We start from the raw sequence: 13,524 nt of genomic DNA on the forward strand, positions 1-13,524 counted from the left end.
TTCCCTCTTTCGGCCGCGCAGGAACTTTAAAACGAGGTTATCCAAATCTGTGCAGTGACTAAACATTTGCAATTATTGATCTCCATTTGGTAAGAACAAACATGCACACTTTCAACAGCCATCTTTAACATTTCAACAATGTTTATGTACGCTGGGGTCATTTATTAAAGGTTTATTTATTTATGGTCTTGCAATGGTTAGCACAGCTGCCTCGCAGTACTGGGACCCTGGGTTCAGTTCCTGGTGCGTGTAACGATCAGTTCTTTATGGACCCTATGCGGACGACATAATCCAGAATTGTGAGGAAACATTAGGAAAAAAATCATGCAGGAATATGGGGATGAAAACAGGGGGGCGTGTCCAAGGTGTGCTGGTGCACGGTGGAGGTGTGGCCGAGGCAAACAATCCAAAAGTAATCCAGAGGGTAATCCAAAAACACAAGAATAAATCCATAGCCAGTTGATTGAACAGAGATTAAAACCTTAACGGGACCAGGGGCTTCCAGATCCCGGACCCGCACGATACGGAAATCAGATGCAGAGCCCGGATGAACGTCAGCGCCTGGCTTTTAAGGTGGACTGGGAACAGGGGTCAGGTGCACATAATCAAGTCTGAAGCGAAAGGGCTGGAGCACCCTTAAGGAGGAGGGACTATGATCGTGACAGTGCGCTGTCTGTGAAGAGTTTGAAAGTTCTCCCTGTGTTCATGTGGGTTTTCTCAGGGTGCGCCAGTGTCCTCCTACAGTCCAAAAAACATACTGTTATTGGAATTGGCTCCCGGAAAAATTAGCTCTGGGGGTTTGTTCCTTGTGATGGACTGGCGTCCCATCCAGGGTGTACCCTGCCTTGCACCTGTTGCAGGTTCTGGTTTCCCTGCGACCCTGAAGTGGATGAAGTGGTTAGAAAATGGATTGATGTGCAGTTGCAGAAATTTAAAGAGCGCGAGGGGGAAGTGTTAGAAACAGGTAATTCCAGATTGAAGAGAATAGCCAAGTGGTCAGAGAAGCCTTGTTCAAGGGAAGAGAAGTGAGAAATGAAAGAGTCATTTGTTGAGTCATGTTGATATGTTAGAGTTACAGTATCCTCTGTTATTAGTTACAGAGATCTCAATGTTAAACTCAGGTGTAATATATGCCAGATTGATTACATTTTCTGTAGTCTGTAATAATTAACTTAAGATGCTGACATCATGCAATACACACACTCTCTGAAGCTCACGTTTTTTGTCTACTTCCATATATAAGGAAAATGGCATTTTAACTAAGGATTATTCTGTTTGCCCAACAGGAAACCACCATATACTTTAAGTGTCCTTTTATCTAAAAAAGAAGTAAACATACAGTACACGGTTATTCATATGATTATTTTAAATTATACAAAATGAAAATATTGCACAGATAGTACAATAGCAAAGACAAAAGGATAAGTGTTAAGAATAATACATTGCTAGAACCAGATTTGATAGATATTTGCTGTAGAACAACCTTTGCTGTAGTTTTACTTGTACTTCCAAAAAAAAAATCAGAAAAAAACATTGATGTAAGAAAAACTTTCCATTTATTTTTCTGTTATCCAAACTGACAAATCTTTGCTTTGCAGGTCTAGACATTGACAGTTGCACTCAGAAAACTAAAAGCATATCTTACTCTGGAGCAAAAAGTGAACTAAACCACTCCATGCATTCCAGCAGTGTATAAACAAGCATAAAACAGAAGTAATAGATTAATAGCAATGTGTACACAGAGTGTCTGTCACTTCAAGTAGTGTATAAATTCAGAAGTAACAGACAAACTCAAATTTAGAAGCAAAAGCAGCAGAATAGTTTTTGATTGGATGATAGTGATATTTGATGATTGGCCATAGTGAGCCCCACATGCACCAATGTAGAATACCAAGTTTTAGGCATCAACAAATGGACGTTCTTAACTAAACTTCAGGAGGGATAGCGAGAGACAAGTTAATCTCACCCAGCTGTTTTAAATCCAAATCATTACAGACCTTTGCTATATATAACTGTTGCACACATCTCTCACTTTTTCACATTCATCCCACCTCCACCCCAAATAGCAAATTCTTTGCAGCTGCTCCTTGCTTAACTCCTCTTTCTGAATGAAGGACAAGCCTCCTTATCCTATGGCCATTGATAACCAAGCAGGTTAATCCCAAACATTCACAAAGCTCTCTAACAAAGTAAAACAAAGAACAATTTCAATAATTATAGAGTTTAGGATAAGAGTTTTGATTCTGGTCCTTGCCTGAGACTTGCATGTTCTTTAGACGTGGGTATCACAGTTTTTAAAAAAAAATCCAATACAGTTCAGTACAACACAGTAAAAATACAGAACAACTGCAGCAATTGCAATAGAAATGATTTCAGATTTCAGATCATGAACCTCAGCAATTTTTCACTGGTCTCTTTTTATAATATGTATTTTACAATGAGGACATACTTCATTAGTATTAACGATCAAAGTTTCAGAATTAACACAAAGTAACAGAACAAGAAACAGTTCATTTACAGTAGCTAGCATTAATATGCATGTAAAGTCTTCATCAGGCTAAAGATCATTTTATTCAAGATATGTTAAGTAACATTTACATGTAATGCGTTTCAGACACCTGAGATTGCATAGATATTTGCATATGGTAACCTTAACCCTTTCCATTATGTTAAATAGTTGGTTTACATTTTTCATATTTGCTTTCAGACATTTTGGACTACCCAAGGCACAATTGTAGTCTAATCTACCCATTATAATCCATAAATCCCAAATACATATAGTATTCCTTAAATGGGCTTCAGCAACCTCGCATCAAAAGGCACTGGCTGGAAACTATTAAACAATTTCTGTAGCTGTGAAGATAAATGTGTCAACCTTCTTCCAAGTGCAACCCAGCTGTGAGACATTATCACACTAATAATGTGTTAGAATTATTAGAATAGACTAAGATGGCTTCCTTCTTTGTCCTATATTTGTGATGTGCAGACCTGTCTGACCACAGGAATGTCAGTAAGCCAATGGTACGGAGAAGGAACTGTTTCAAGGAGAAACAGTTGTTTTTTTTTTTGTTTGTTTGCCCGACCTCATATGTGAAATATGAATTAGAACCATTTTTTTCTTTCATCAGGATAATATTTTGCATGTTTTTACAACATGTTCACTTGTTGTTTTCAAAAGGGAGAAAAATGACACAATTAGTTTATGAGTCATTGAGGTATTCTATGTTGTAAGCCACTGGCCCCTCCATGGAGAAACCAAGGTAAAAAGAAACCTTTTCAATGCTGTACCCGCTCCTTACACCCCCAAGATAAACTGGACGAACTGGAATTTTTAGATTTCCATCATAATGGACATAAACATCACCGTTCTCGGTTGTGCCTTTTACACGAAGCAAAAGGTTTTGCACTGTTTTCTCCCTCCATATGGCTCCACTTTGCCAGAGACTGTTTTTGGAATTCTTTTCAGGCCCTAAGCTGTTATCAAGCTTTCCCTTGTGCACTATTCTTCTCAGTTGGGTGGATTTGCCGAGGTAGAAGTGTGCTATGGCAGATTTTGTATGACAAACATGGGCAAAGCGACGATGAAAGGATCTCCTAATCGATGTCACGTAGGTACAAATGTTTTTAGATGCATTTTCCGGCAAAACATTACTCCCAGGCCACAACAGTAACATGGCCAAGTAATAGAGTTCTGTACAATTCGAATGGGTTCCTTCTTCCTGCAAGGCTTCGTTGAGAAGGGCTGTCAGCGTTGTGTAATCCATGAGTGGGGCTGACCTCCGATTAATGCAGTACAGAACAATGTTGGCCAAGATAATGTTTGTTGTATCTTTCAAACTTTTCTTTGTTGAATTTTTATAAATGAACGACCAGCTATTTAGGATTTTTTGCATGTCATACCCTTTCTTCTCATTTAGACATTGGAGCAGTCCAGAAAAGGTATCTGCTCTTTCTTCTTCTAAAAACCTCCTGTGGTCTTCAATGTTTTGTTGTAAACTGAGTTTTGGTTGGTTGACCCTTTCTGATTGCCTTTCGTTTTCAGAGCTGCAAAAAAGTTTGATGTACTTTTTGAAGTGGTCTGAAACCTTTCTCTTGTTTCTGTCTTCTGCTGTTTGTTTCTCTATAGACCTTGGTTTCAGATAAGTGAAGTAGTTCTCAAAGAAAACAAATGTCTCTTTGACTTGAGGCTTTAAAGTGACAAGAAACTTCTCGTGATTCTGCAGTACTGAAATGAATTGAGCGTTCACTTCACTATCGTCTTCATGAAGACTGCTGATTGGCATCTTGTTTTTGAGAAAATTCATCATTTTTATGTGATTCAGTTCATCAGATTTGAAGAAGGGGACCTCCCTGACAACATCAAAGATTATCATAGCTACATCCATTTCACCAATATGCCCAGAAGTATTGTAAGTGCTATGCTTTTTCTTGCGATATTCAGGGGTATCAGTGGAATCATCACTCTTTGCCAATTCTTGTGAATCCTTAAATGCTTTTGTGGCCTTCTGTGCTAACTGCAAGTATTTTTCCAAGTCCTCTGGTGTGAGGATTTTACATTTAGTCTCGGCACATTCAATTTCATGTTTCAGTTTACTTTTAAAGACCTGTCCTAAAGTGTCTGCAATGTAGGAATTATATTTTTTGTGTTTTGCATCCTGTGCCCATTTTAGTGCAGACTCAAAGTCCTTCTCTCTCAGGTAGAAATGTCTCGCCAGTGCTTGAGGAATAGTTGCATTCTTGTCAAACCTCTTTGTGGCTTCAACCAAGACATCTTTGATCTGGGTAGCACCTTCTTCCTGCTGCATCTGTTCGATCAAAGGAGAAAAAAGCGTGTCTTTGTCATCTCCATATTCTCTGCGCTGCCTTGTAATTAACATACTCTGGATGTTTTGAATAAGGATATCTTTGCCCATGCCAGATTTGTACAACATATCACAATGAAGTAAATTTGTTGTCATTTCACTTAATTTTAGATTGTGTTTTTTTGTCAACACTTGGAGGCAGTGGTTAGCAATCATTTGATGGAGAAATCGAACGCCCTGATAAGTGCCGTATTCTTCAACATTAAAGCGAATCAGGAGCGTAGAGTAAGGATTCATTTTCTCTTCCAGTGTTTCTCTCCCCCACAGGGCATTTTTGATCCCTACAAATTCTTCACAGAGGGAGACTGACATAGAGGAGCCATTCACGTAAGAATTCAACAAAGCTAAAAAGGAAACTAATTGTGCTTCCTTAGTGGACACATTCAAGTCTTTTAGAGTGTTATGGACCACATTTTTAATGTAAGTTTCATTGAAATTGCTTTTCATGATCATAAAAGCATAGAATGTTTCTGGTTTTTCATGATGGACTCTAAGTTCATTAAGTTTGGCTTCAAAGAAACCTTGTTCTTTCTGAGAGAGTTTGTTAGTGATGTACACACTATCGATCAGACTGTTTTTGGAACTTTCAGCTGGGAATTGAGACCTCATGCAATTCAGAATTACAACCATCAAAGTTTCTTGTTTTTGCTTCACAGGTGCTGCATTAAGAATGCAACGATGCAAGTCTCTAATACTTTCCATTTCTTCCCAGTCATCTACTAAAAGAAGGACAGGGGTATAGGTTGACTGCTCTCCTTTTCCACAAGTCAGTAAGTGTATCACTTGCACAGCTATTTCTGTGCTCTGAGTTGTATTATTTTTTAAGACAGCACATCTAAATTTTTTCCTCAGGTTCCACAAAACATGCATTGCCAGTGTGGTTCCTCCACAGCCTGGATGATGAAACAAATTTAGTATTACACATGGAGTTGCAAACCCTCCTTCAGGTGTGATCAGGTTGTATAGCTCCTCGTATTTGTCCCTTTTAATAAATGGCAGAGATCCAGGAGTTTCAGAAAAATAGAAGTTCCACCAGGTGACTTTCCCCCCTCTATAGAAATCTTCCTCCTTTATGTTTTTAAAATCATCAAAACGAGCATTTTTTTCAATTTCTGTGTTTTCGCATTCATTTTCACACACAATGTCAAGGGCTGTCATAAGGTCTTCATCCTTTTTTACCAGAAGTACAGAGCTGGAACCAGAAGATGGCAAAAATCTACTAGAAGACTGTGTATGTGGTTGTTTTAATTTCAAAATTGTGCCATTGATCTCATTTAGGTTCAAATCATAAATGCACTTGCTAGTAATATCCATTTTGCATCGGATCTCAACTAAATCTTTCCAGTAAGTGAAAATAGATGCATTTTTGCAAATGCAGAGCATGTTATCTGCCCCTTCGAGCTTCTGGTAGAATGTACAGAATGTCTCAAGGACTGGGTCTGATATCTCAGTAACTTCTGAATGTAGCAGAAACATAACAAGGCTCCTTCCTGTTGGCAAGACATCAGGATTGCAAAGAAAATGAATCACATCTTTGACCTCCCCTGCACGTTTCTTCAGCCACTCGCTGGGAGTAAACGGCTTATCTGCTTCACTGTCACCGTTTGTTCTTCCATTACAAAATACCCAACTGGTTTGCCTGAACAAGTTCAGCTTTCCAATGATAACTGATACAGCCTCACCGGTGTTGTAATTCCTGGGGTAGTGGAGGTTTGCTATCCGGTCCTTGCGGAAGAAGTTGCAGACTCCATTTAGTGCCGACTCTGGATCAAATTCTAACACTGCAAACAACTTCATCTCTCTTAAGAACTGCAGAAATTCCAATTCGCTCGGGTGGCATTTGTTTGTAACAATGACATATGTGCTGTAAAGTGAGTTTTCAAGGGTGTCTTTCCCAAAGCCAATCAATCGTTTTAGCCTCTGGCCTTGATTGCTTTGTCCTGGCTCCTTAGAGCCTTCCATCTCGCTAGCTTTTCTCATTGACGCCAGGAATTTCACGTTTTCCTTGATTTCACTCAGCTGACTCTGCAATTCTCGCATATTTTTATTTGCAAGAATATTTTTGCTGCTTGCACCATCCCGTATAAAAAGAAAGTCCTCTTTATGTTTTTTCCCTTGTTTGTCACACGTAATCATTGTGATGTTGAACACCTCCTCCTGAGTTAAAGAAAAGCTAGGAACCACATCAACCTCTATAACGCATCTGTTTGACATTGTGGTATCAAGGCTCAAAACCTGAACAAACCGTGGCTGTCTAATACAGTTTTTGGCAATGTTAGTGTGCTCTGTGAAGTAATCTTTCAAACTCTTATTAAAATGATCCACAAATTTATTGGGTGATGGCACTGAAATTCCAATGACTTCGCCATGGGTAAAGTGAGGCTCATCTCCGACACCAAAATGAATGGTCCCATTTGTGCGAGAGTTCATACAGGCTGCTGCAAACCGGAACACCTCATTGCTGAACTTCTTCAGGACTTCAGCTTCACTTGCACGCTCTGTGTTTCCTAACAGCTTGTACTCGTGGACTGGCTCAATGAGATTGCTAGGACCCTTCTCGGCAGGAAGGATGTCATGTTGAGAGTATGTGTAGGGTTCGTGACTTTTGTCAAAGGGGTAAGGTAAATGCCTGCGCTTTGCGGGTTTAAATGTTGTTGGTGACTCATGTTTCCCACATGTTTCGATTTGATTGTGAGCAATGACTCCCTTCAGTCTGTTCTCAGCTTTTCCTGGCTGAACATTGCTTGAATGTTTTGGCTCCTCATCGTCCACTTTTGTATCTCTCCTAACTTCTGTGGTGTTGGCCTGTGTCTCCTCACTTCTGAATTTGGATGTTGGAAGGGCAGCTGTGGGTACATCTCGGATCATCTTAAAAGATTTTTCTGCTTCTGGTTGGTTGTCATCGGCTGTTTGTGACCGAGCTTTCTCTTCAAGCTCAGGTTCGTCAAAAATTGTACTTTCTGGGCATGTTTTTTCTCTGCTGGGTAATAATTCTGTTTTTATGTCTGTGCCTGAAGAGATATCCACGTTTTTCAAACACATTGCATCTGCTGGACTCTTATCAGATTCAGAAGCGAGTGATATGTTTGTTTTAACCACTTTCTCTTCATTAGAGATAGAACATTGTTGAAACATGTGTGCTGATGCAGCCTGCATACTTGTTTGAACTGTTTGGGAAGCATCTTGATTTTCCTCTGTTTGGAATTTCAATATTCTTCCTGGTGACACTTTGAGTTGTCTCACATTTTTTACAATTTTAACAGCTGGACCATACTTAATGCCCAATTTCCTCAGATCTTCTATTTCAAAAAACACCAGATCTGATCCTGAGACATCTTCATGGTATAGCTGATCAGCATATACTTTGGAAACTCCGAGGCTGCTGATCAGCCAGTTATAAACATGGTCTTTGGTCCAGTCTTCAATCTTTTCAGGCAAGTCAGCTGAAAGGCTCATTTCATCTCAGCTGGGAGATCCTGCACAAAGAAAACCATTTCTTTTATCTTTAATGACAAATCTCTTTAAGAAAAATGTATCTTTATCTACATGCCAGCCTAAAACGTGACCTGCAATTAATGCCAATCAGCCACTAGAGGAGATCAGATCCTTGTGATAAAGACACACTGGGTGATAATTTGTTAATTGATTTTATTTTTGGTGAATGGTGTTGGCGCACATTCTGAAAAATGAAAAATCTTTGAAAAATCTCAAATAAAGCTTTATGATACACCAACCTAATTCATAATCTTTTCCCAATGACAGCCCAGATGATTGAGGTTCAAGCTACATGTTGTATTTTAAGTGTAATAAAAACTACTGGACTTGACTGTGTTGGTGGTTCTGTGTGCCCATAACATTGGGACAACTCTACCTCAGAGTGGGTCATTTGCAGACTGCATTTATAAATGCAGATTTTATACTCATCATTTTATAGGCAGTTTAATACACCCTCTTCCATCTGCTTAAGAATATTTTGTATTTTTACAGTATATTAGCATAACATTTATGATAGTTAATGAAAAGTGACTTCAGTTCTGAATTCAAAATCATAGTAACAAAACCATGTGAAAACCAGCAATGGACTGCAGTCCATCTGTGATGCAATTTCATTGAGGATTTTCTTCGTCATATTAACTCAGAGCAACATTTTTTTCTTCATACACTGTAGACAGATCAATTAATTCCAAATTTTGTTGGAAATTATTTCAATATTTAGGAAAAATGTACATTGAGAACAACATTTGTTCAGCTTTTTTAAAAAAATGCTCAAGAAATAACTGTTTTTGACCTTCTTTTACATGTTTCCATAGGACAGAATTTAGCAATACCCTTGGTGGTGTCCTGATTTTTCACCGTCGCAGTCTGCTGACCTTTTATAGGTATTTGTCTAAAATGCAAATGCGTTTGATGAACCGCTAATTAAATTAAGCAGCCTGTAGCAATATGTATTCAGGTGTGTAAGTTCTGTTAATTTTTAATTGCGCTAATTTTCAATACTGAATAATTACATTAATTTCTGAAAGCATCAGATGTAAACTGTTAATAGAATCAAAGGCAGAATAAAGCTTTATAATATACCAACCCAATTCACATTCTTTTTCCGTTGACAACCTAAATCATTGTTGTTGAGGTCAGGCTTTGTACAGGCTCATGTATTTTTAAAGTCTCCATGGGCCTTCAGCTGCTTAAACCTAAACTGTGGTAAGTTTTTGTAAAACCAAGTTAAAGGTTCTAGAGTTAAAGAAAATTGCTTGATTCCCGTTCATTCTTCTATGACCATGATTCTTCCATACCCATTACCCATTTGTCTAATTTGTAAAGGGTATAATGTCGTTCATCACTCCTCCACACTCCGCCACCACCTTAGATGATCTCGGGCTCACAGAAGATAGGGATTTTACCTCCCGTGAATTAACATACTACTGTTTCAAGACTTTGGAGCATTCATTTTCATGCTCCTAATTGTGTGGGAGTACTTAGTCCTGGAATTTCTTCTGCTCCAGTCAGAAAGTGGTTACACAGATGCAGCTAACAGATAAGGTAACCTTTTGCTTTCCAGCACATAGGCTGTCCCTCACAGAGCCAGTGTTTTGGCTTCTCTAGATGAGTCAGGTGATTAACACAACAGATAACTGCCACTGGTTATCCTGAAACTATCCAGCAGTCTTTATTACCCCCTGGTAATGGTCATGGTCATAACGTTTCTTGTGTTGATTCTAAACAGATCTTTTTAAATTTCAATTTAATTTGATCAATTTGAAATAAAATGTCAAACATGGAGTACCTGGCATTTTCATGAAATCGCATGACAAGAGTTCTGTATCTCATTATAGCAAGGAATAGTAACACTCAAAGAACATAATTGTTCCCTATTTAAAACATAAATAAGATTATCTGCTAAATGAGTTATTAAAATAAAAGTGAGACAATCGCTTTTTCATTATCATTGTGTGTATTTTGTGTCCTCGCAGAGCACTTAGAATAATGGAGATCTTTAAATAAGACAACCTTTATTTTCCCTCTATCTACAAAGCTGTAAGGGACTCATTTTTTAAAAAAGACATAGAAACATTTGATTAATCTTTCTGAATTTATTAATATATGTCTGAAAACTGTCTGAATTTATTCCCACCACCCACTTTTGAATTAATGCTACTGTATATTAATACAGTGTTACTGATGAATTGTTAATCCATTATCAATGATATATTTAATATAAATAAGGACATCCATTAACTTTAAAAAATTAGAAATAATAGGAAATCAAATCTTATTTTTCCCCTTAAAATTTTTTTTTTCCAGTGTAACAGTGACACGGTAAACAGTGTAAGCATGCAGTAGTATATCTTACCTTATTAAAGAAAAGCAATTTTCTCAGGTTAATGATAATTTGAGCAACTTCATCAGGAATAAGAATCAAAAAATAATAATGAAATGTAATAATGAAACTGCTCTAGATCTAGATTTTACTTCTTCTTTCCATCTCTTTGCATGACTGTTTGCAAGTACTTGACTAACTTGTACAGGTATCTCACCCAACAAAAAATTAAGGTGTGGTGTAATTGGCTTTTTAAATGGGAGTGACTTGTGCCTTAAAGATATTTAACAATGAAAACAAGTTCAAAAGCTCAAATATACTTTCTGCACTCTGTGGGGGATTCTGCACACCCTAATCACCTAATATAATATAATGAATAACAAAATGTAATTTGGACAGCTCAAAATGCAAAGTGTTGCAAGGTACATACTGTATTTATGCGTGTGCCCCGAACCCTTTATATAAATTCTCCACATGTTTGTAATGTGGCTCACTGGAGGAATGGTGCTGTACGTGCTGATCACAGCCACAGCTCTTCATTAGGACTGTTCCATGAAATCATTCTAAAAATAAAATCATTATATGAAACAAGTTTACCGATGTTTTGCTGTAAACTACCTTAATGAAATTCTGTGTTGGAACAATACTTTTATTGTCTTGAATCAAAACTGAAACGGCTTATGGGAGTGAGTGATACTGGAATGAAGCACGTCAAGATTTCCAAAGGCAGAAGTCAAAGGTAGATGGGTAATCCTGTCCAGCCTGTTTTTTTTTCACATAAAACTTCTGGACTCTTTGACTCTTTGAGAAATGTGTCTAAATGTTTTGTCATGTTTCAAAATGCTATCAACACATGTAATTTTTAACTATATTGAATAGACACCTAACTCCAAAAAGGTTTTTCATTTATTACTCTGCCCACCCCTCCAAAACCATCCACATTTTTACTTTTCTTTTCTTTGTGTTTCATATTAAGAATGTGTGTGGAGCTTGCGTGCTTGTGTGTGTGGGGGGGGGCAAATAATCACATTTTTCCTTCATTTGACAATCTAGTAGTACTGTATGTATACAACTAAATTAATTTAATATATGAAATGAGGAAACTGTCTACAATCAGGCTGATATAGTGAGGTACTAAATTAAAAGTAAGGTTTATATTTCTTTATATAGTTCAGTAAAATAAAAGGCCAAGGTTTACAAAGGCAGGATTCAACAGCAGGTAAACCTTGTGAGCCTTTATTAAACTGGAAAGCATCCTGTGACTCCTGTATTATTGCAGTTTGACAAGGAATTAGTCTGTGTACAGTGCGTGTGTGAGTGTCTGTCCGTGCCCCGCAATCAACTGGCCTCCTGCCCGGGGTGTATCCTGCCTTGTGCCTGTGGCTTGTTGGGATAGGCTCTGGCTCTCCCATGACACTGAATTGGATGAAGCACTAGAAAATGGATGGCTGCACAGAGTGTGTACTCATCCAAAATATGGGTCAAGGCAATGAAAACGTTCACTTTATGTTTGCCATGAATTGTCATCTAATTTTTTAATATGTTAAAAGAAAAACATAATAAATATTATTACCCACTTATTAAAGCACTGTAACATCATGATCTGCTTCATCATGAGGCTATCAGTGTATATAGTCTGGTGCAATTATGTAGCAAGACCATACCTTGGCACAGCAACCCAGGGCACTTGAAACAAATGGTCACCCATGACCACTCCAGCATGTATTAGTAATAATAATAATTGCTTACACTTATATAGCACTTTTCTGGACACTCCACTCAAAGTGCTTTACAGGTAATGGGGACTCCCATCCACCACCACCAATGTGCAGCACCCACCTGGATGATGCGACGGCAGCCATAGTGCGCCAGAACACTCACCACACACCAGCTATCAGTGGGGAGGAGAACAGAGTAATGAAGCCAGTTCATAGATGGGGATTATTAGGAGGCCATGATTGGTAAGGGCCAATGGGAAATTTGGCCAGGACACCGAGGTTACACCCCTACTCTTTTTGAGAAACGCCCTGGGATTTTTAATGACCACAGAGAGTCAGGACCTCGGTTTCATCAGAAGGACAGCACCTTTTTACGGTATAGTGTCCCCATAACTATACTGGGGCACTAGGACCCACATAGACCACAGGGTGAGCACCCCCTGCTGGCCCCACTAACAGCTCTTCCAGCAGCAACCTTAGTTTTTCCCAGGAGGTCTCTCATCCAGGTACTGACCAGGCTTACACCTGCTGAGCTTCAGTGGGTTGCCAGTTTTGAGTTGTAGGGTGATATGGTTGCTGGCATAGTAGCCTCAGTATGTGACCACACACGCTCAAGGTCAGCCATCTTTAAAGGGGAACTACAGTCCCAATTTCTCAGACTGGTTATTAAATCTCGGTAACAAAATCATATAGCAAGACAATACCCTGGCACAGCAACAAGGACATGCTGGATAGGTCAATTAGCAAAAATTGTCCCTGTGTGTCTCTGTACTCCTATGGACCACCATCAGATCCTGAGTGCAATCCTTGTGCTCTATGCACATGGGACAGGTTCCAGACATTGTGACTCTTCCCAGGAATATGTAGCATAGGGAAAAGTTGCTTTTAAAAGTCCTTCCATTACAGACAGAAGTAGCTTGCAAATTAATTACTTTTTAAAAATTAATAACAAGTTGCAGGAAATTGCTTTAAAGAGGTCATTTATTACTTTACATATTAAGTATACACACTGCATAAATCACTGGGAACACTATAAGCAGTATAGTGCTTATACAGAACACTCTAAGTTAGTTAACTTTAAAAATTAATTCCTCATACAAGTAAATCTAACGGATTACTGCTCTTA

The 13,524-nt window shown here is 38.4% G+C and overlaps 1 protein-coding gene across 1 annotated transcript; it reads right to left on the minus strand.

Moving 5' to 3' along the window:
• Positions 1-160: 160 nt before the first annotated feature.
• On the minus strand, positions 161-10,844 carry LOC148839257 (sterile alpha motif domain-containing protein 9-like). Its single transcript, XM_088930499.1, has 2 exons — positions 10,714-10,844; positions 161-8,338 (listed from the first exon to the last, which is right to left on the minus strand). The coding sequence occupies exon 2, from the start codon at positions 8,316-8,318 to the stop codon at positions 3,201-3,203; it is 5,118 nt and encodes a 1,705-aa protein (XP_088786625.1). The 5' UTR covers positions 8,319-8,338; positions 10,714-10,844; the 3' UTR covers positions 161-3,200.
• Between the last annotated feature and the right edge of the window lie 2,680 nt (positions 10,845-13,524).

The sequence above is a fragment of the Atractosteus spatula genome, chromosome 2 (genome assembly GCF_055471065.1).
Source record: "Atractosteus spatula isolate fAtrSpa1 chromosome 2, fAtrSpa1.hap1, whole genome shotgun sequence".
NCBI lineage: Eukaryota > Metazoa > Chordata > Actinopteri > Semionotiformes > Lepisosteidae > Atractosteus > Atractosteus spatula.